Genomic DNA, 23,674 nt, shown 5'->3' with positions numbered 1-23,674 from the left:
CAGAGAAACCCTGTCTTGAAAAACCAAAAAAAAAAAAAAAAAGAACTCGGGTGAGAGCCGCCATTTTCTCTCCGGTGAGTTTCTAAAACCAGAGCAGCCAGCCGGGAGGCACAGGCCCCACGAGTCGCAGGGGACTTGCAGGGTGGCAGGGATAGGACAAGAAAAACAAAAACAAAAAAACAAACAAACAAAAGAAAAGAAAAGAAAAGAAAAGAAAGACCTCAGGGGCAGGCAAGCCCTGAGCCTCAGTGGCTTCCTGGAGAGGACATATGGAAGAAGAAGGCATGGAGATCAGACACAGAGCTGGAAGAGCCGTCTTACAAGAAGAATAAGCTGCTCAAGACTCCGGAAGGACAGGAGTGCCCAGTGTCAGATGGCACACCTCGGAAAGAGACAGGAAGAAGAAAGATACAGCTGCACTGCCTCATTAAGGAACTGGCCACCCTGTCTCTGGCTTTTTGGCATCGCTTATGGTAAGTTCATCTTCCCAGGAGGGGGTCCTTAGCCCAAACGATTGAGTCAGGCTGTCTTAGTCACTGTTCCATTGCTGTGAAGAGACAACCATGACCAAGGCAACTCTTATAAAAGAAAGCATTTAATTGGGAGCTTGCTTACAGTTTCAGAGGGTTAGTCCGTGATCATCATGGCTGGGAAGTGTGGTGGCATACAGCCAGGCATTGTGCTGGAAGAGAGCTAAGAGATTTTCATCCTGATCTGTAGACAGCAGGCAGAGGGAGAGACACCGGGGCTGGTGTGGGATTCTGAAACCTCAAAGTCCACCTCCGGCAACACACCTCTTCTATCAAGGCCACCAAACACCTCCTAATCCTTTCAGTCATCAGCTGGGGACTAAGCATGCTAATACACAAGGCTATGGGGGTATTCTTGTTTAAACCACTATACGGGGCCCAAATGGAATGCCGTGTTCCCACCCAGGCCAGTGATTCTCTTCTGGTGGCCAGGAGCCTTTTCTGTTCTAACAGGAGAGTAGTGTAGATGGCCAACAGAGCCTGAACAGGAACTGAGAGGTCTGAAGCAGAGTGTGTGGGAACCTTGTGATGGGGGCCACGTTACCTGGTGGGTTCACCAATAATGAATGGGTTTACCACACATGCAGCCTCCCTTGGTGCACTATGAAGGGAGCCAGAACTTCGACATGGCCCATCAGGCCTGTGTCACCTGCTCCATCTCCTCCAAAAGACAGCACTAATAGCACTTCTGTTTCCTCTGCATGCTGGGGAGTATAAGATGGGAGTAGCCTGTGGGCCAGAATATGCTCCTGTACCCTCCATGTAGACAAACACGCAGCTCTGGCAGCTCACCGAACTCGCAGAGATGCATGGAGGAAAGAACTGCGGTCTCCAAACCACTGCTTGGAAGCGGCCCCACTTCCCACTGTCTGAGAATGGGAAACAAATGCGTATGCGGTCTTAGCTCACACACACTGGGCCCTGTTCAGTCTGCAGCATTATTTTAACCAGTCCACTTGTCCTGGGTCATCTCATACTACTGCCTTTGCTAGGAACAGTTCAATTCTACTTACTGATCTCTCCCTGAGCATGAACCTCAGGGAGAGCAGAGCCTTAAAATGAGGCGGACTAAAGTCTCATGCAGTAGTTCATTTTATTCAGAGCATCACTCTGAGGGTTAAGAGTCACATGAGTAGGGTGTTCAATCACAAGGACAAGCAAGGCACACGTGGCCAAAGCACTTTTCCATAGAGGTATACGAACAGCAACAGCTGAAGTAAACTCACTCCTGGGAGGAGCACAAAAACACATTCCAACACTTGCTTTGAAGACTCTTGTTTTCTTGGAGTTTTCTCACAAGCACTCTATTCTCACAGTACTCCAGTCTTGGACTGTGTTCTCATACAGTTGCACAGGGTTTTTAGTGCTTGACACACTCTGGCTGTTCTGAGCTCTGCTGGCCCAGCCTGGGCTTTCTCCAATGCTGGTGTCTTTGCACCTTTCTGTATGTCTACCTAGGGAGCTAACTAGACGACACTTTGCCTGGATAACTCCCTCTCTAGGCCTCTGATCAAATCATGTTGGCACAGGTGCATTTTTGGCCTTCCAAGTCAACCTAGCTCCTGTTAATCTTTTATGACAAGCATTCTACTTTCACTACATGTATGTATCTTTCTATAAAAGGTCTGACCACTTACATGACTGCTTTGCTCAGCCATGTGCTATATATTCTGTAGGAAGCACTGAGACTGGTGAGGGAGAGGTCTATAAGGCCTTACACAAAGTTTTAGAATATTCACATAGGAAAAAAAAAAAAAACAAGTTGGCAAAGAGGAAGGCTAGAAACTATTCCTTCCCCTCCTACTGAGGCCAACTAAAATGAGCACCTTCACAGATACAGAGATAACTGCACTATCCAAACACGACTGAATCTTTATGATCCTGAAACACTCACCTGTGGATGGAGATTGAAGATGCTAATGAGATGCTCCGCGCTTGAGATTGTATGAAGAACTACAGGTACAAAGCACAGTGAAGAAAAGCTGTGATATGTAAATGAGCCCCCAAGGGACTCGCTAAGGTGACAAAAGGTCAAACGCCCAAAGTCTAGTCACAGCAGGGCTCTCTTGAGTAGCAGAATTCCTCGGGCCCCAGCCCCACCCCCTTTCTCCCTAGTTAGTATCTTTCTTAATCTTCACACTTTATTTGCTGCTATCCACGTGTTTAATTCTTTGCTCCAGGACACAATACTATGATCCCTTTATCAGGCACTATCTGTTTGATAAACATCACTAGATAGAAAGTGAGTGGGAGTTCTGAAGTCACATCGGGATTTGACAATGATGTGCAAACAGGGTCTGAGGCTAAGTGGGAAGAGCAGAGGGGTAGATGTAAAGAAAATAAACTCAGACTGTGGAGATAGCTAAGGGTGGGTGGTTCTGTGCAATCATGGGGACCTCAGTTCAAATCTCCAGCTCCCATGTAAAAAGCTGTGCATGGAAGCACTTGTATCTGTAACCCCAGCACAGTGGGAGGTGGATATGGGAGGAAGGGTCATTAGGGCTTGCTGGTTGTCTGTCAGCTTTCCTGATTTATCCAATGGAAATCCCTTCCAGCGTCTCAGACAATGTGAGTACTATACAGACTGGAGCTCTTTCTCCCAGGGAACACAGGGCACTATTCGTTCGTTATTCCAGACAATATTTATTGAGTAACTACCCTGTGCCCAGTGCTGGGGTAGGAACTGGGTTTCACTCAGATTATTTCTTCACAGAGCTTAGTTAGGCTCTTGCAAAGTCAGCCACAGATGCCAGGGGAAGAGAGGCTCTGAGGATTAGCATCACTTGCTACAGATGGAATCAAAACAGAGAGCCCATGCCTCACCCCAGCCCAGGGTGGATTAGGAACTCTAAAGGAGCTGAGTTCCTTTCCTGGCCACCTTACGCTCCTGTTGAGAAAGTAAGAATAAGCTGGAGGAGAAAGGGAGAAAGGCTGGGAATGGCTCACTTTCACATGACATGGGAATAAATGGAAACCACGGAACTAGTCTGACCTCCCGAGAAATTCTAAAACAGCCACAGCTGGGAAAGAGCATCTCAAAGGGATCAGGGGAAATCTCTTGACATGGCAGATAATTAATCCACTAAAACTAACAGCCAAAGGTAGCAATGGAGGCTGTAATTACCCAAATGCTTTCAAAGAGTGGATCCTGGAGAGGAGACAAAAATGGGCAGCTCTTACTTTAACGGTGACTGGTGGCTGGTAAGAACTGGCTCTACTTATAATAGCAGCTCTCATAGCTGCACCCTCCTAGGGAATGGGTAGGTGCTGTGGGGGCCCCATGTGTGTCTTTTGAGGTTCACCGATGAGTCTAGAGTCAGGGCCAGCTGAGGACAGCAGCTGTCTCAGGCACGATCCTTTCATAGTGCTTAGCTCACACCTTGTAAAATATTTGCCAACCTGAGACAGTTAGCATTGGCTTGGAGGGTCTTATGATATGAGAATTCACCCAGTGCTTCCTAAAGGCACAGAGGTCCTCCCAGGTTTCCTCAAAAGAATTCATGTGGCATGCTCCTGTGAGGGTGTGCGCCCACAGGCGACCATCAGTATCAGCGCCTGCCAGAGACAGAATTGCAGCCCTGTTCTGTGTGAGGAGAGGGATGGGTAAAGTGACATAAAGCCGGTTCCATTTTGTTTTAAAGAAGACTAATGTTAATTGTTTTCAGAACTGGACTTTTTTCCTCTCCTCAAAATTAAAACTTATTTTTTTTCCTTTTGGATTTAATGACTTTGATAACGTATTGCTGGCTGAAGTCAGTTGACAAGTGAGAGAGAAGTTGGACTGATGAAAGACGTGCAAACTGATTTAAAACCAAACCCTGGACTGTTTTAAAGAACAATAAAATACGTTTTACATGTGTGTGTGTGGGAGAGGGAGAGGGAGAGGGAGAGGGAGAGGGAGGGGAGGGGATGGGGAGGGGGAGGGGAGGAGAGGGGGAGAGAGAGGGGAGGGGGAGAGGGAGAATGAATGTGCTGGGCAGAGCCCTGGGACAATGTTATAGCTTTAGAAAGCACATCTCCCTCCATGAGGCTGTTGGAAAACACCAGGGCCTTCTCTCAGGTTTGTTGAATGGTATAACAAGTAACGGCCTAATCCGATAATCACATCAGGTTTATCTGATACTGATTTACTTTCGCATTTACCACTTATCTGTGGCGAGAATCAGCATGCCAGTAAGGCCCACAGGCAGCTCAGCGTTGCCATCTGGCCCCTGCATTGTGATTTGACTGCAGGCCTGTGATAAATGCTGAGCAATCACAGGAAGAGGACACAGTGAGGCTGGTAGAAGACCATCTCTGCTGCTCTTGGTTACTCTGATTTCTAGTTCTTTCCCTCCCACCCTTCTTCTGCCTCTCAAGGAAAAGCATGCATGCACCCCACCCCCATTCCATGGCAGTAGGAGCTGCAGCTGAGAGAGAGAGCAAAGTTCATATTCTTGTTAGAGCTGGATTTTTCTGTTCTCTCTGGCTGACAAGAAGTCAGAACAAGGGAGGGTGATGTGGGAATACACTCTTGGTTAGCATGCCTGTCGTCCGATGAGGGAATTGCCTAGGCAAGCTGGGATGTCCACAGACTAAAATCATAGGCTGAGCCTCTGGGAACTGGCTGGCTCTGCAGGCCTGAGACAGTACCTGGATAGAGGGTGCAGAATCACCTCAGGAATGGAACATCCCAAGAAACTAGTTGTTATTGTTGTTCTGTTTTAGATTTTAACAGTTTATGTGTGTGAGTGTTTTGCCTGCATGTATGTAGGTATGAGCACCATGCTTGTGCCTACTACACACAGGGATCAGAAGCGAGCCTAGAGTGAACCACCACGTGGTGCTGGACATTCGACTCGGGTCCTCTGCTCTGACATACTGAGCCGTCTCTCCAGGCCCAAGACAGCAGAGTTCTTCAACACCGCAGGTCAGTAACACTGCGGTGGACCCTGTGAGCCTGGATGCAGTGCCAGGGTCCTGCTAGGTTGCCAGGAAACATAAACAACTTACCTTGCCTATGGCTCACTTTCCTCTCTGAAAACTGGGAGTGCTACTGGGACACCTACTTTCATGGGTTGCTGTGAGAACTGAGTAGGCTAATAGTTATCATGGGGTAAGGACTCAAGTGGGTGACGTAAAACAGAGAGGAAAGATGAGCTTTACCGTTACTGTCAAAACTATTTCCTCTGGACTATTCTCCTCTTACCATCTTACCCTGTTGTTTAGCAGTATGAGGCAGTCTAGAGGGAATAAGGAATGACAAGAGCCAGGGTCCCCAGTGGACATCACACTCTTACACCTAGTTTGATTTTGTGAGTTTTTGTTCTTCTAGTCAGGATTTTAGTCAGGATTTTGCTCCATAGCAGAAGAGGCTAACGTCCAACTCAGTGGGTAGCCCAGGCTGGCCTCAATCTTTTTTTTGTTTTTAAAGACCTATTTATTTATTTTATGTATATAAGTACACTGTAGCTATACAGATGGTTGTGAGCTATCATGTAGTTGCTGGGAATTGAACTCTGGCCCCACTTGCTCAGGCCCAAAGATTTATTTATTGTTATATGTAAGTACACTGTAGCTGTCTTCAGACACACCAGAAGGTGTCTGGTGCATCATTATGGATGGTTGTGAGCCACCACGTGGTTGCTGGGATTTGAACTCAAGACCTTCGGAAGAGCAAGCAGTCAGTGTTCTTAACTGCTGAGCCGTCTCTCCAGCTCCCATGGCCTCAATCTTATAGTGACCCTTCTGCTTTGGCTTCTCAAGGGCTGGCATTGTAGTATGAGTCACCATGCTGAACCTCATGTTCACACCGACAGCTAACACTGCCTGGGATGGAGTCCTCAGAACTTTCCCAGGCACAGGATGCAGTGTCTGGATTAGGTCTCCTTTCCTATGCCTGTTACAGCAGTGACATGTTTGTTTAGCCTCTTTTATGTATTCCAAAACCCTGTAGCTATGCCACACTCAAGCCTACTTCTCAGTTTCCAGTCAGCCACTCTTCTGACTCTATTCTTTGTCTTCTACCTACCACTTGCCTTGGTACATCCCAGTCTCCTGGACTTGCCTGGGAACTCTCAATTATCTGTCTTCCCTGTATCCTAACTGCCTGGTGACATCTGGGCTGTGTTTCTATGGCTACAGCAGCCAATACTGGAAGTCAGCAAAGATAGCTAGTTGAAATAGGTAGATGCAGCTGAGAACTCCACCATCCGACTAGTGTCTTCTCCAGCTGGCACACTGTCATCACGCTGACACTTCCACTCCAGTCTCTCTCTGCTCTCTCACAACCATAGCTATTGTGTGTATGGCCAGGAAGGTGAGAGTGGCCAAAGACGACAGGGAAGCAGAGAGCGACTGTCCGTATCATGCTGGGGTGTGCTGGTGGTTAAGGAGAGGGCTGGTGAAACCCCACACTGGAAAACACTATGCTAATGGACTAGAGAGCCTCTGGTCTAGAGGGAGACCCAATGGAAACATTTGGGAGGTTAAATAATTCAGCACGGAGCCTGCATTCCATGGTTTATGTTCCCTGCTGGCCAGAGGTCTCTGGCTCTTTCAGAAAGAGCCAGAGCCCCATCTTCATTGGGGAGTGTCTAACTAGCTTCAGTTCTACTGAAGTGTCTTTCCATGCAAATGCTCCCTTGCCAGTTCCCCTGGGACCCAGGCACATTGTAAATGGCACACTTCTCTCTCTACTCTTTACTGGAGAAAGGCAAGGGATGAGCTTCAAAGGTTGTCACTCTCAGCCTCCTAACACTGCAACCCTTTAATTCAATTCCTCATGTTGTGGTGACCCCCAACCATAAAATTATTTTTGTTACTATTTCATAACTGTAATCTTCTGCTGTTATGAATCATAATGTAAATATCTGTGCTTTCTGATGGTCTTAGGTGACCACTGTGATGGGGTTGTTCAGCTCCCCACAAAGGGGTCATGACCCACAGGTTAAAAACCACTGCTCAAAGGGGACACCTCAGCCCATAGTTCAGAATTCTAGTCCTCTGTCAGATCTCCTTGTGAAGAGGAAGGAACTAAATTTCAAAGACTTTGAAACCTATTTGACAGAACTTAGGGAAAGCTTTCAATGGGAGCCAGTAATTTAGCCTCTCCTAACTAAGGATCCTCAGGAGTGACTTTGAACAAAGCGAAGAGACACAATAAGAGAAAATCTAAGACAGGAGGGCCCAAGAACAAAGTAGCCTTTCCGCTAAGACCACCTAGGTATGAGAAATATCAGACATACTGGAAAACTAAGTATTATCCCAAAGCCAGCTCTAACAAATGCCATCCTGTGGCCATGTTTTTCTCTTGACTTAGTCTCTCCTTCCCGTATTACTTTAAACCCACTGTCAAACATCATTTCCTCGGTAACTGTTTCAGTATGTGTCTAAAAGACAAAGAATTTTAAAACAAGCACACTTATAATCCCAGTAAGATTGTCACATTAAAATTGAGTTAATATGCAAAGATGAGTAGACATGTCTCTGGTAGCTCTTACATATTCAGTTGGTGTTTGAAAGTCTGACTCTGCATAATTTTCTATCTGTGTGTGCATGTATGTGTGTGTGTGTGTGTGTGTGTGTATGAGAGAGAGGGAGAGAGAGGGAGGGAGAGAGAGAGAGTGAGAGAGATAGAGAGAGAGAGAGGAGAAAGATAAATACATGTGTGTGCTTATGTGTATATGTATGTAGGACAGAGGTCTATATTGTTGGTTTTGTTGTTGTTGTTGTTTTAATTGACTGGCTCTCCACTTCAGTTTTGTTTTGTTATAGTTTTGGTTTTATTCCAGTCTCTTACTGAACCTGCAGTTTACCTCTTTAGCTAAGTTGGCTGGCCAGTGAGCTCCAGGGATCCACCCACTTCCACTTTTCCAGCTCAGGGACCACAGACACATCCTGTAACAGCTAACTTTTATAGGAGTACTAGAGATCTGGACCCAGGTCCTCACACTTGCATGGCAAACACAGACTGAGCCATCTCCCCAGACTCCCGGTCACTTTTCTGATGAAGTCTGTGACCTCCTGAGTGGCTGATAGGCAAGTATCAGGCAGAACCCAGTGTGCTGGCAGGAGCATCCTGTACTGGGTGGAGTGAGATTCAATCTGTGTTGCATTTATACCTCTGGAACAGGGAACTTCATCAAAGTAGTCCACTGACCTCTGGAGCCACAGGCACTTCCAAAAGCCAAATACTTTTGAAGGCCTCAAGGGATCAATTTCAGTGGAAGCCCTCAATAGAGTGCATCTTCCTGCCTCAGAATGGGCTTCTATGCTATGCTTCAAGGAACCAGGATGACTTTTTGCCGGGCCTGTAATGGGTGGGGAAAGTCACCAATAAACCGGATGTCCCATAGGCCCTGCTTTTATTTCCTCAATTAATCAGAGCCAAAATGTTAATGAATCAAAGGCTTCCATCTTGGTATGAACTGTAAAAACAGATGCTTGTGGGAGATAAGCTACGTGCCCAGGAGTGGACTGTGAGAAACACCAAGAGGTATGAACAGGCCTCCAGGTCTCTGGGGACGAATAACCCTATTGTGATGAGCTAAATGCGTAGAAAATGCTGAGATAAAAAATCAGTATTTAATTCTATCAAGAAAGGTAGTGTGGTGGTGGGCAGGAAGGCCCAACATGGAGAACCCATTTGAAATGGGCTTCAAAGAGTGAGTGCAGTTTTACCACACAGAGATGCAGAAAAATACAGTATGGGTCAAAGATCAGCATGAAGGCTAGCTGAAGCCGTGGGCATATGGCTCAGGGAGGGCAAGGGGACAGTGCTAAGCAGAGTCCAACCTGTGTAGAGGCTCTGCGGTATGGCCTGGGGTCAGCTTTGCCTTGGGTCAGCATCAAGGGCTCACTGAGGGGTTTTCCACAGGCATCATGACAAACATGGAAGAAAGGCCAGGCCTGGTTGGAGGTGGAGGCCTGAGGTGACTGCCATTCCACTAGTTCCCACCTTTCATGAGGAGCTTGGAAAGGTACCTATCATGTTGAGGTTGCCAAGGTCAGGGTGTGGCCTAATACTAGAATGGAGCCTCAACTGTGTGGCTTGGGATGCCTGGTCACACTTGCCGTCTCACTCCAGGTCCTGTGGTGATCACAGTGTCCTGGCTATAAGGACTTCCCTTACCTGCAGGCCTGGCATGGCCCCCCTTACCTGTTGACAAATTTCTCATGTTACATGCCTTCTTTCCGGGCCCTATGGTCTTGGCTGGCCTTAGGACTTCTGGCAACAGACAGGACTCAGCAGCTGCTGGTGTGGGCAGAGGCTGGTGTACTGACTCTGTAAGCAAGACCCAGGTATAGTCCCTTCCATAAAACCTTGGTCAGCTGTTTTCAGGGGGCAGACACTGAGCCTGCTATGCAAAGTCAGGGCAGTAAGGCAAGTAAGAGTGAGCGAGCGATTTTTATCTCTAGCCAGCCTGTGTTTTTTGACCCTGTTAAGTCCCAGGACCACTTGCTGGTTGGGAAATGGCAGATAGGAACAACCCAGTGGGAAATCTGTGCAGTGGATGAAAAGCAGAGCCAGTGCCCAGGACGTATTTGTTTCTCATTTGCTTTGGAAAGAGATTGTCTCAACTTTGGAAATCCACATTCCATTTGGGAAAGCAGACCAGATTTCTGCTGACGGAGAGTTTGGCAGGGGGTAGATTTTGTCTGTTTTTGCCATGTGAGCTCATTTTCTGGGGACACACTACCCAGTTCTCGTTCAAGATGCCATCAAGGCTGTACCTTCAGCCGCAAACCTTTCTCACTGAATGGCTTTTGAGTTTTTTATTTTGTATGCATTTTAAGAGAACATAATGCAAGGCCGCTGCCCGGGGACATGTGAGTTGAACATCTTTACTAGAATCCACTACAGTTAGCCTTCCTGTGCTTCGAGGCAGATGGGGGTGGCGACTTCAGCCACAAAGCCCTGTGTTCAGTTGTATTACAACATGACTGGGGCTGGATTCCTTCCAAGTTCTCAAAGGTCTTGAATCTTTGACCTAGTGCTGTTAACATAGCTAAACTTTTTCCTACACAGAAAGTTTCTTTAAAAAAAAAAAGAATCCAATATAACAATTAGCAATATAAGAAAAGTTAAGTTTCTCATAGAAAATATAGGATTAAATTTCAAATCTGGAGCAAAAAAAAAAAAATGGTTTAAGCTGTAGGCACAGCAGGATGGAGTGGCTTCTTGCTTTTGGAGGCAGATAGAGAGCAAGAGGCCTGTTTCGTACCTCGTACCACCCACCACATGTCACCTCTTCAGGGTTAGTGTGGCTGCCTCATCTTCCCAAGCAGATGGTGATGTGTCTGAGGTTCTTCCCCATGGAGTGGAATAATAATGCATTCCATCAAGAGGATGTAAACTAGCAGAGCAGACCAGGACATGGGCATTTACTATAGGATGTCACTAAACAGTTAAGTCCAATCCGATCTGAGCCATGAGATGAGCGAATAAGGATTGTACACAATGGATTTATAACACAGTAAGGGGTTTTGTTTTGTGGGTTTTCTCTCTCTCTCTCTCTCTCTCTCTCTCTCTCTCTTTCTTTCTTTCTTTGGACGAAAGTAGTGACTGGGGACATTTCAGATGAAGAAATGGCCATGTTTTTAAACATTTGCATCTGTGAGTTGCAGAGGCTCAACATAAAGCAGATTTCCTATATCCACCAAAAGCCATTCTGGCACGAGAAAGTTCCCTTGCCTAAAGCAAACCAGATGTGTGAATGGGACGTGCCAATTCTCCTTGGGGTGTATCAACATCAGAATTACAGAGGACCTCTGGAACTATATATTCTGTGAAGCAATGAGCATAGAATTCTGACCACATTCTATCCCTCAAAACATTGAAAGCAGAAACTTAATATTGGAAAAAGGCAAATTATTAGTGCAGATGAAAACCTATTATCCATCCATGGTGTCAAAGACTCTTTGCCAAGTGAACTGACCCCATACTGATTTCACTGTTCCAACGTTTTGCCACGTGCTCTTTCAAAGATGTATATTCAGATCCATTTGACTGTTCAAGCAATTATAAAGAGTCACACCCTTGTATGTGCTTCTTATGAGGAAAGACTATGCCGGGGTCACCTGCACATGTGATCCATAGGCAGGTCACCATGGAAACAGGAGCATGCACACAGGCAATCTCATCTGAAGTGTGGGCCAGAGTTCATGCAACAATAGGCAGGTGCTTGAGAGTCTGCAAGGTCCAGAGGATGCATGACAACGTCCACTGGCACACAGGAGGTAAGGCAGGCCTGAGCACCTGCCAGAAGAATTTCAATGGTGAGGCAGACAGGAGGGAGAGCAAATGGAGTCTTCAGTGAGTGGCCATCTGAATCCAGGCTGAGGAGGACTTCAGACCTACCAGTGTGTGAGATAAATGTATGTAATAATAGATCAGGAACAGCCATACAGCAGTGAAGAGGGGTTTGAAAGAAAAAAAAGCTCAGAGAATTCAATTCACCTCAAATGCTGGTCAAATTACAGAGAGTTAAAGGGACAGCCTGCGCTAGCTCTCTCTCTCTCTCTCTCTCTCTCTCTCTCTCTCTCTCTCTCTCTCTCTCTCTCTCCACCACCATTAGATGTATAAAATACAAGCAGGAGAGCTTAGTGCTTAAATTGGGCACACATGAGTATAATCACTGATGATAAAAAGTTTATAGACTGACTATGCATAGACAGAATAAATACATATATTTTCACTAACAGCTACACAATGCAAATTAAACCCTGGGCTTTCTTTACCTGAAGCCACACAGAACTCATCAAATAAAACCCTGCAGCAGTGATTCATCTGTAAACAACAGAATCTTGTGGCATGATAAACTTTCTACTTCTTTTTCTTTATGATGAATACTAGCAAGAACGGGGTATCTCAATTTCTTACGATTTTAATAAGACATAAAATGTTTTCAGGAATTTTATTCCAATATTCAAAATGTTGGAGTGAGAAAGCGGTGGTATATCCATCAAGCACTCTTTAATAACAGCAATTTAATGAAGCCCGTAAGAAGAATGAATTGTGATGATGGGGTGTGTGAACAGACAGGGGCACCACACTGCAGAGGCTGACAAACTGTTCCCACATTTTATTTTGAGACTATTTTCCTTGGTTTCACTGATTTGTACTGAAGTCTTCACCGTCGAGGCTGCCACTTCTGAAGGAAAATATGCAAGGGCAAAGAATATGCTCTTAGGGAAAGCCTTTGCATTTGAACTTTATAATCTGATGCTATTGGAGTCTCCAGAATTTCCCAACAGAGCAGACACTTAAACCAGGCTCAAAGAACACATACTGCACTGCAAGTATTTCAAAGGTGTCCATGTGCAAAACTTTATGAAATATTCTGGAAAGCAACCTCATAAGAGAGAAGAACGAGGCTGTAGTTCAAAGCTCACCATAGCAGTGGAGCCATCTGACTCAGTCTGTCTGAGCTGCTTTGAGCTGTCTTGACCATACAAGGCCACCTGCCTCTGTGCATACATTCCCACCCAATGCCTTCTCTATGTTCTTTTAAAATATATGCACCTTGATCATGCTCCTTCACTTGTCCCCCTACTCCTCCCTCATTCATCCTTCCCTTCATTCTTAAAGGCTCAATTAAAACCCGATAATCGGTCCTTTATTTTAATCTTCTGGGGACCCCATTGTCTCTCAATTTCTTTCCTCTCACATTTGGTTTCTCTGCTTCTTGCTTGGCATTTTGGCATCCACCAAGGACATTAATAACTCATCTTACACATGTTGACTGTCTAGCCCCGATCCAGCAATGATGTGTTCTTTGCATAAGAAACTATGGCTTAGACTCTTTTTATGACACCTTCCTCAAAGGGCAGACCCCAAGTCATCTACACTTTAGAGTGGTGTGTGTGTGTGCGTGTGCGTGTGCGTGTGCGTGTGCGTGTGCATGTGCGTGTGCGTGTGCGTGTGCGTGTGCGTGTGTGTGTGTGTGTGTGTGTGTGTTGATCAACACACTGAAGGATCCTGAGCTATTTAAAGGGAGGCTCCCAGGAAGCTGGATTTTTAACATGTTACTGTGAAGATTTTTATATATGGTAAAGAGTGAGTATCATAGTATGTGGTATGCCAGGACCACAGTGTCATAGACACAAGGTAGCAACAAGTATTTGTTGAATACAAAAAGGCATAAAAACAAGAAAACAAAGCAAAACAACAACAAAAACCAACCCCAAATAAACAAACAACCTTCTCAAAAAAATCCTAAACTCAAGGAAAACAATAATAAAATACATCAATCAATGAAAGAAAATAATGTTCAAAATTAAGAGTTAAGGTGGGTTTTCCCATCTGTGCCCCAGAGCCGACCCTGTGCCACAGCTCTCCATACCCAAATTCCAGCCAGAGAGAGCTAGTCTCCCAGCAGTGCTGAGACACAGACAGGTTTACAAGAGGGACAAGCCACAGTCAGAGACAGCAAGACCAGTTAACACCACAGATAACCAGATGGCAAGAGGCAAGTGCAAAGACATAAGCAACAGAAACCAAGCCTACTTGGCATCATCAGAACCCAGTTTTACCACCACAGCAAGCCCTGGATACCACAACACTGTTGTGGATGGCCCTGGTAATGTCTGTATTTTGATGTTAATTCTGCTTTCCCAGGAGGAATGAGGAATGAGTCCTGTACTCAGGTGATTTCTTGTGAACCTTCTCCCAAAAGAATAAAGGGGGAGTCGGTAGGACTTCCTGGTTGGATGGAGGAAGAGAGGAAGCAAGAAAGTTAGGGGCTTTTTGGATGGGGATAGCAAGAGGGCAAGATGTAGCTACTAGTGTCTCTTAGCTTTTATGGCGAACCCGCTAGGATTCACTGCTGGAGGATTTAGATTTAATATGGCTTACAAGATTAGGATTCTAGTTGTTTCACCCAGTGAGTGAGTTACCAGGGTTTCTGAACTAAGTTTGTGTGTCGTTTTCCTTCATGCAGTGGTTCGACTGGGTTCAAGAGAGAAAGGTATGGTGGCAAAGCTGGGGTTTGCTAGATGTGCACCACAAAGGCAGTGGGGATTTTGAAGCATGGGGCTGGCGTGGTAGTGACCCGCCAGTGATGGAGGGTAGAGAGATTTTGGAGCTCTGACTCAGAGAGTCTCCATGAGATAAGAACTGGCCTTCAAGGCCGCATGCAGGGGCTGAGAGTAGCTGGATGAAGTGTGGGAACTATTGTTCTTTTTAATATTTCCCGAAACACAACACAATGAAAAAGCAAGACTCTGATTTAAAATCACATCTCATGAAGATGATGATAGAGGACTTTAAGAAGGACATAAATAACTCCCTTAAAAAAAGTGTTTTTACAGAACACAAGTAAACAGGTAGAAGCCCTTAAAGAAGAAACACAAAAGTCTCTTAAAGAATTACAGGAAAGCACAACCAAACAGGTGAAGGAATTGAACAAAAATATTCAGGATCTAAAAATGGAAATTAAAAACAATAAAGAAATCACAAAGGGAGACAACCCTGGAGATAGAAAACCTAGGAAAGAGATCAGGAGTCATAGATGTAAGCATCACCAATAGAATACAAGAGATAGAAGAAAGAATCTCAGGGGCAGAAGACACCTTAGAAAATATTGACATAACAGTCAAAGAAAATGCAAAATGCAAAAAGCTCCTAACCCAAAACATCCAGGAAATCCAAGACACAATGAGAACACCAAACCTAAGGATAATAGGTATAGAAGACAGTGAAGATTCCCAACTTAAAGGGCCAGTAAATATCTTCAACAAAATTATAGAAGAAACCTTCCCTAACCTAAAGAAAGAGATACCCATGAACATACAAGAAGCCTACAGAACTCCAAATAGACTGGACCAGAAAAGAAATTCCTCCCACCACATAATAATAAAAACACCAAATGCACTAAACAAAGAAAGAATTTTAAAAGCAGTAAGGAAAAAAAGGCAAGTAACATATAAAGGCAGGCCTATCAGAATTACGGCAGACTTCTTACCAGAGACTATGAAAGCTAGAAGATCCTGGGCAGATGTCATACAGACCCTACAAGAACACAAATGCCAGCCCAGGCTACTATACCCAGCAAACTCTCAATTACCATAGATGGAGAGAACAAGATATTCCATGACAAAACAAAATTTACACAATATCTCCCCACAGATACAGCCCTACAAAGGATAATAGATGGAAAACTCCAATATAAAGAGGGAAACTACACCCTAAAAAAGCAAGAAAGTAATCTTTCAATAAACTCAAAAGAAGATAGCCACAGAAACATAATTCCACCTCTATCAACAAAAATAACAGGAAGCAACAATCACTATTCCTTAATATCTCTTAGCATCAATGGACTCAATTCCCAATAAAAAGACATAGACTTATAGACTGGATACTCCAAAGAACCAAATAACCCTATCAAAAAATGAGAAACAGAGATAAACAGAGAATTCAACAACTGAGGAAAACTCGACTGGACAAGGGAAATGTAATTCTACCTCACGCGAGTCATATTGGCTGAGATAAAAAACTCAGGTGATAGCAGATGCTGGTGAAGATGTCGAGAAAGAGGAACACTCCTCAATTGCTGGTGGGATTGCAAGGCTGGAACCACCACTCTGGAAATCAGTCTGGTGGTTCCTCAGAAAATTGGACATAGTACTACCTGAGGACCCAACTATACCACTCCTGGGCACATACCCAGAAGATACTCCAACATGTAATAAGGACACATGCTCCACTATGTTCATAGCAGCCTTATTTATAATAGCCAGAAGCTGGAAACAACCCAGATGTCCCTCAACAGAGGAATGGATACAGAAAATGTGGATACACTCCAATGTGTATATTTACACAATGGAGTATTACTCAGCTATTAAAAACAATGACTTCACATAATTTGCAGGTGAATGGATAGATCTAGATATATCATCATGAGTGAGGTAACTCAGTCACAAAAGAACACACATGATATGTACTCACTGATAAGTGGCTATTAGGCAAAGACCATGGAATACCCATGATACAACTCCATGGACCACATGAAGCTCAAGAGGAAGGAAGGTCAAAGAGTGAATGTTTCAGTCCTACTTAGTAGGGAAAACAATATAATCAAGGGAAGTAGAGGGTGGGAACGACTTAGGAGGAAGAGAGGAATGGGAGAGGAAAAAGAGGGGAAGAATCAGGTATGGGAGGAAATGGAAGAGATGTATAGAGGGTCAGGAAATTGAACAGAAGTGTGTAGCAATAGAAGATGGGGAACGGGGGGTGGTAGCAACCAGAAAGTCCCAGATGCCAGGAAAGCAAGAGCCTCCCAGGATCCCACAGAAATGACATTAGCTGAAATACGCCACAAAGGGGAGGGAGAACATGTCAAGACCATATCCAGAGGTTAGGCATGGCCCCCTGGTTGAGGAATGGGGCCACCCACCCATCTCCAAAATTTTAACTGAGAATTACTCCTGTCTAAAGGAAATACAGGGACAGAGTGGAGCAGAGACTGAAGGAAAGGCCATCTAAAGACAGTACCACTTGGGGATCCATCCCAAATGCAGACACCAAACCTAGACAGTATTGCTGATGCCAAGAGGTACTTGTTGACAGGAGCCTGATACAGCTGTCTCCTGAGAGGCTATGTCAGATCCTGACCAATACAGATGTGGATGCTCATAGCCAACCATCAGACTGAGCACAGGGACCCCAGTGGAGGAGTTAGGGGAAGGACTGAAGGAGCTGAAGGGGCCTTATCTGGCATCAAGGGGAGGCCCTTGAACCTGTAAAGGCTTGATGCTTCAGTGTAGAGGAATGCTAGGGCAGGTGAGGTGAGAGTGGGTGGGTGGAGGAGCACCCTCATAGAAGCAGAAGAGGGGATGGGATAGGGGGTTTGCAGAGGGGAAACTGGGAAAGGGGATAACATTTGAAATATAAACAAATAAAATATCCAATTAAAAAAAAGAATTGGTGTGATTCAGTTTTATATTACAACCCAATTAAATTTTCAAGAGTTCTTTTGAATATAAGGTGATATTTTAAAAATATTTTTTTCTATTCCCATGGCTGCTGAAAAGATAAAATGTCTCCCTCTGCAGTGGTGGATTTATACATTTGGAAATGCTTTCCAGCTAAACTGAGCCCTAACACCTTGCCTGGGTGCCTCCTTTCCCTTCCTCCCTCCCTCCTTCCATCCTTCCCCCTCTCTTCCTCCCTCTTCCTCCTTCCTTCCTCCTCCTCATTGTTTCACTCCATCCCTGCTTTTTGTTTAAGAGATTCTTTTCTATTGTCCTCATGGTGAGGACCAGATCTGGAAAAGCAAGGACACCTACATTTTCAGCGCCTTGTTTAAAATAGAACCAGACACTGCTTTGTGTACCAGTGAGGTAGAGGGCAGGCATAGCCCAGAAGTTAGCAGCCTGGGCTAGCCTGTGGAAAAGGTTGAGGAAAGCGTTTGCATGCACTGATTTCCCTCCCCACACATTTCCCCAAAGGCAGCTCTTGTAGAAGTTTGTATCTGACTTCAGCCCCTTGGCAGGTCCAGACCTGACAATAGGGGCCATAAGGAAGGTCCACAACATCACTGAACGCTCAAAATGTAAGCCTGTGACACCATGTTGTGAGTAAAGGCAAAAAGAAACCAGAGGAAATGGAGAAATGGGTTTGTGTCCTGAAAAAGGGGAGCATTTGAGGAGCTATCATCTCTGGGGAACTTCTGAGGTGGTGTGGGATTGAGATATGAGCTACACAGCCTCTGAGTCCTTCTTTCTAACTGTGGTCCCTGCTTCAGGCACTTAGGCCTCATGTAAAGTTATTTCCTAGAAAGATGTACACTTCTCAGGCCAAAACTGTGTCAGGATAGCATTTCCAGTCAAGATGCCTCTGCATCTAGGAACAGCTAAAGGGGCAAAGACCCCGCTGCTTTGATATTTTGCTCAACCAGAATGCTCACTAATGAAAGGCTTTTCATTCTCAGCTCAGTAATCTGATTCAGCCAGCAAAAGCTTTTCTCTGGTTCCCAGAGGCATCTCCTATGTCTCTCTCATCCCATCTGCAGTCTCAGCTCTCTGGCCTTCGATCTCTAGGTATCATTTCAGGGTCAGACAGAGTCACATCCAGGAGAGTGGGTGGCCAGATTCCAAGTCGGTTCCCATAGCATTTGCCTCTAGTGTTGCCGCGCTGATGTGTTATATTAGGGGCAAAGGGTGTTCTACTATACAGTGACTGTTCCATGACTTTAGTAGAGAGACCACCTGGAGGGTCTAACCTAATCCCAGGAGCCTCTGAGAACAGTGTTTTCTCTGGCTGCCAGCAGTCAAGGAGGTGAGAAAGCCTGTACATGCAGGAAGGTTTTCTAATGCAGAGGTGGAGCCAGAGAGGACAGGAAGTAAAGTCTTGACTGTCCCTGAGTAGAGGGCAGGGCTTCAGTCCTACGGCTTCAGCAACTGCCTTTTGCCAGTGACCTATATGGCTTCAGAAGCAGAGCCCAGCCCGAAAAGCAACTTGTAGTCAAGAGAGACCCTGAGCTTGCCCAGCCTATTGCCTGAGAGACCATGAGGTAGGCAGTGGGCTTCATTTTAAGATGAATTCCTAGAAATTCATCTTACATAGAAGTAAGACATGAGCACAGAGACCCTCTGGAACTTATAGAAGCACACTTTACCTGCCTTCCAGATTCTCGTTCAGTCAATTAGAATTCTATCTTGAGGAATGAAATATAATTATTTGGCTGTGTGTGGAGTGTGTGTGTGTGTGTGTGTGTGTGTGTGTGTGTGTGTGTGGTGGTAGTATTCAGAGGTTAAAGTCTTTGCCTAATATGTATAGGGCTCTAGGTTCTGCCTCTAACAGGAAAAAAGAGATGGGGGGAGGAACGTCATTAATAGAGCACAAGTGAACAAGGAACGAAAGCTTATGACTAGTGTATGTATCTACCCACCTATTTCATGCACCTGCTTCCTGTCTGTATCCATGCCGTCCTCCAATCTGCTTCCTTATCCAAGGAAGCTTTGGTACTCTCTAGTAAAGGCCTCCGTGCTGAGCTACGTGCTTTCTGACCCCAGGACCTCATGGGCATTAGAGAGATAAATGTAGACAGGTCTAGACAGAGACCTTGAAGAACTTTGCAGTTAGACCTGAAGCGATCAAGCGCTATGTCTATACGCTTCAATAGAAAATAAAATCCTTGATAGATAACACGGGCTGCTGGGCCTCGGCAGTGGAGACTGAGCTGGGCTGGTACAACACTGGATGCCTTCCTCCTTAGGCATCTTTCTGAGGTGGATATCCCATATGCGAGACGGGAACTCAGATGGTTAGCTCCCATTTCTACTCAGGCTAGCCAACCGTGTGATGAAGCTTTGCAGAATGACTCTTGAGAATCTAGATGCATTCCTGTCTCATTTCTCCTCTCAGAAACCCCACTTTCCTTGTGTTTAAACAGAAGAAAAATCCATCACCTAAAGTGCCTCTTGTTTTTAGGTGGGAAGTGGCTTTCAGGCGTGCTCTGGGTCCCTGCTTTATAACTAAGCTCCCTTCTCCTTCAGCTCCTTTGTTCAAACCTCTTTTTAGTAGTAACTTGATTCTGCTTTGCATTGTATGTGGCTGTTTATATGTGTCCTCATCCTGGTGGGCTCCGGCTTCTTGGGGGTAACATCCCATTTATCTTTCTATCTCCCTGCAACCCTGTATAGTGAACACTAAGTGTAAGCTGAAGGGGTGTGTATTGGATTGAATTTACAGCTGAGATTTCCTTTGCTGTTGAGTTTTTGGTAGATGTTTAAGGTTTCTTGATCCAGGGAGATGAGGGCCACCAGCACCTTTGTCTCACAGTCCACTCCTGTAGTCTCCTGGAAGGAGTGAGAGGCTGCAGAAGCCCACGGCACCACCATTCAGGGGAGGCTGAAAGTCAGGGCAGGGGACTGGCAGTAGAAGGACCACCCTTCCCTCCCCTTAGCCGCCCACAAGCCAGACTGCTTCTTCAAAGGGAGCTCTCAGCCTTGGCAGAGGCCACGTGTGTTCTCTGCAGAGAGAGAGAGAGAGGAGTGTGATACAATGCAGGGGCTGTAAGCAGAGAGAAAGGAGCTTTCTTGTTGATTTATTGTTTGAAAAGTGTGTTTCAGGAGAAAGTCACCGAGATAAAATGTGTAATAAATTCTGAACCATGAAGAAAAAGCATTCCTCGCTGGCCTCTATAATCTGTAATACTATATCTCAGTCAGTCAGTCAGTCAGTCAGTCAGTCAGTCAGTCAGCCAGTCAGTCAGCAATCCTGGCACAATCCCTGATGCTAGACCAGAGAGTCGGCAGAGCAGGACCCATCATAGTTCATCTCCATAGTAACAGAGCCTAGCATGGTTCTGGGAAGCCAGCCTGGTACCACAGAGGAGGAAAGGACAGCCAGGGGCGAAGCCAAGTGGGGGATGAGTGCTGAAGGAAGACCTGGTGACTCGCTTTGGGAAATGTACAAGGTGGTCAACTGAGAAGGAGCCAGGGCGTTCAGGACCTTGGTAGCCTGCAGGGGCTGCTGTGGTTAAAAGGAATGGCCTCCTGGGACTTGACCCCAAGGTACTGAGAGGTAGGGTCACAAGGTGGAGTGGTTTGGCTCCTCCACCATGAATAGGATGGTTGGGGTTCGTTAGTGCTCTCACAAGAGGACCTGAGGAAGAGAGACACTTCCCTTTTTCACCTTTGCCCTTCTGGACCCATTTGCCTTAAGAGGTCACAGCCCAGGGGAGCCATCTTGGACTTGGAGAGTAAGCCTTTCATAGACACTACATCTGCAGATAACTTGATCTTGGGCTTTTTGGCCACCACAACTGTGAACAATAAATGTCTGATATTTATGAGGTGTTTGACCTGTGGTATTTTGTTATAGCAGCAGGAATGGATTAAGACAGAGGTATGCAGGGAACAGAGCTGGCTGTGGTGAAAAGGAATAGGCAGACATGTTTAAGGATTCAGCTGAATGTACCCTGTGTATGACTGGCTATGCTGCAGGTCAGAGGAGGAAGATCCTAACAGGGGTGTTCTTGGCATTCTTGACACCATGTAGATGACTCTCTGTTATGGTGCTGATGTGTATGTACATTGTGATTGTCAGTATCCTTGGTCTCTCCCATTAGTGACTACCAAAAAGCTCTCTAGAAGACACCAAGTCTCCCCCAGAGGCAAAACAGCCCGCATGGAAAGTCACTCATCTCTACTTACTAAATGGATAAGCACTAAGGCATATGGCAAAAATAAATAAATAAATAAATAAATAAATAAATAAATAAAGCAGGCAAGACACTTTATATGAAACAATGTACATGGGGGAAAGGCAGTATACATGAATACAATTCCACATGTCTATATTGTTTAAATGAGTAAATGAAGGATTCTGAAAGGGAAAATTAAACCTGTTAGCAGTGGCACCCAGCTGGGGTCATGGGAAACTCTGGCTTTGTCCATGCTACTTGGTTCAAAAGAAAAAAGAAATGAAGGAAGGAAGGAAGGAAGGAAGGAAGGAAGGAAGAAAAGAAGGAAGGAAGAAATGTCCTCAAGGTTAAAATTAGTTAACCAGTGGAAACTGAAGCTATGGGGAAAACGTGTTCAGAGGTACAAATGATACAAAATTAAAAGAAGAAACTTTTAGGACGTGGGAAAACAGCACTGCTAAATTCAGTCAAGTTCTGCTTATGCATTGTGAGAAGGGCCTGAGTCACTTCCAAAATGCTTGTACTTACAAGTTCACAGTTCCAGCCACAGTCAAACACTGGAGTTTCTCTTTCTGTTTTTCTGACGCATGTTTCTTTAATTTGCAGTGCTGTGGTGTGTGTACAGCTTTCTGTGAGGACAGCGCTGATGCCATTGTGGAAACTGTCACTCTGCAGAGGTGGCAGGACCTGAGAGTGAACGCATGTGGTCTGCCCTAGCCGGGTACACTGCAGGGACGGATCTGTTTTTCATTAATTTGTTTGTCATTTTCCTCCACGATCTGGGGAACATTTATTTTCCCTGAAGCTAAAGGATCTGAAATGTCAGAGGTTTTTCTTGGTTCTGCTAGGGGAATGGGTTGTTGAGCAAAAGAGATTTGTCTTGTGGAAGGAGGCATTTTGTGACCTTTTGCCATTGTGCGGTGATAATGAATTTTCTGACAAACCTGGAAACCTTGGGTTTCTTTGTTAAAATAATAAGCTTTGAGGAATAACTTTGACCTAGACCTTTGTAGAATTAATCAAATACAGATTTTGGAAAAATTGATGAGTTTGGTCTTTATCAAGACACCCTAATTTATTACTGTCACTGAGGCAGTATACAGATCTATACTATGTAGAGAAATCAAACGATTAACTCCAGCCCCAAGGCCCTGAGCAGAGTTCCCACACTTAGGCGGGTGGGGGAGTGGAGGGGAGGGGAGAAGAGTGGTGTCCAACCTGAGCACAGTATTGCTTGGTTTCCCTTCTCCTTTGTTCTTCCTTTTTAATTTTTAATTATAAATAAAATACATACAGTGAATTAGGTCAAAAGGATAATGAAAATTATCTGTCCTCACACTTCCCCACACTCAGGGACCATTATAAAATACTTCTGTATATTCTCTCTAATCTCATTTGATACCTCTATTATTTTTCATAAACTGACACCAAATAGAAAACACTTTTATTTTTTATTGGACCAGAGTGTTTGCCACTAATCTTTTAACACTTTGAGTAGACAACACAGGAACAATAAATTTTCCCAGCTTCCCTCTGACTGTGGTTAAATGATGAGAACCGCTTCTTACATTCCAGGAAGTTGCTTTTATTTTCAAGAGGTGCAGAGACAGGATGAGCTCTTATGATGGAGCTGGGTGAGGATGCTCTATGTCTTCTGAGACACAATGACAGATCAACAGTCAAAGGATGGGACAGAGTGACCTGTATCCCTTTTACAGAGGCAAAGGCTGGGGGGCAGCCTCTTGGGCACACAGAGGCAACCCTTGCTTTTTCTATGCAATCTTTCTGGGAGACGATGAGAGCTTGTCTGCACCCAGCCTCAGCACTTCTGTAAGATCACAGGAGTTTCTGTGAAGAAGTGAGTCCCACTGCCAAAGCAAAGTCTCAGGGAGACTCTGGAAAGAAGCCTACAACCACCTTGTATCAATTTGGGAACCTCTTCCAGGTAGATACTCAGCTCACTGCCATTTATTGAGAGCCTAAGTTTTCTTTTGAATGTTGACATCTTAGGAC

At 45.1% G+C, this 23,674-nt stretch overlaps 1 protein-coding gene across 3 annotated transcripts in view; it reads right to left on the bottom strand.

Annotated features, from left to right (window-relative positions):
* The window catches only part of Arsb (arylsulfatase B), a 169,890-nt gene that overhangs the window by 24,785 nt on the left and 121,431 nt on the right, over positions 1 to 23,674 (bottom strand). The window contains exon 7 of one of the 3 annotated variants that reach the window (XM_031360549.1): positions 10,272 to 11,867. The exons of the other annotated variants lie outside the window; for them this stretch is intronic. Coding sequence (XP_031216409.1) covers positions 11,824 to 11,867 — 44 coding nt within the window. The 3' untranslated portion in view covers positions 10,272 to 11,823. Of the gene's footprint in view, positions 1 to 10,271; positions 11,868 to 23,674 lie in introns of those variants that run through there. 3 annotated transcript variants of the gene reach the window in all.

This window comes from Mastomys coucha, unplaced genomic scaffold, assembly GCF_008632895.1.
Source record: "Mastomys coucha isolate ucsf_1 unplaced genomic scaffold, UCSF_Mcou_1 pScaffold8, whole genome shotgun sequence".
Lineage (NCBI taxonomy): Eukaryota > Metazoa > Chordata > Mammalia > Rodentia > Muridae > Mastomys > Mastomys coucha.
The sequence above is the reverse complement of the archived record's forward strand: the minus strand, read 5'-3'. Positions and strand labels throughout refer to the sequence as shown.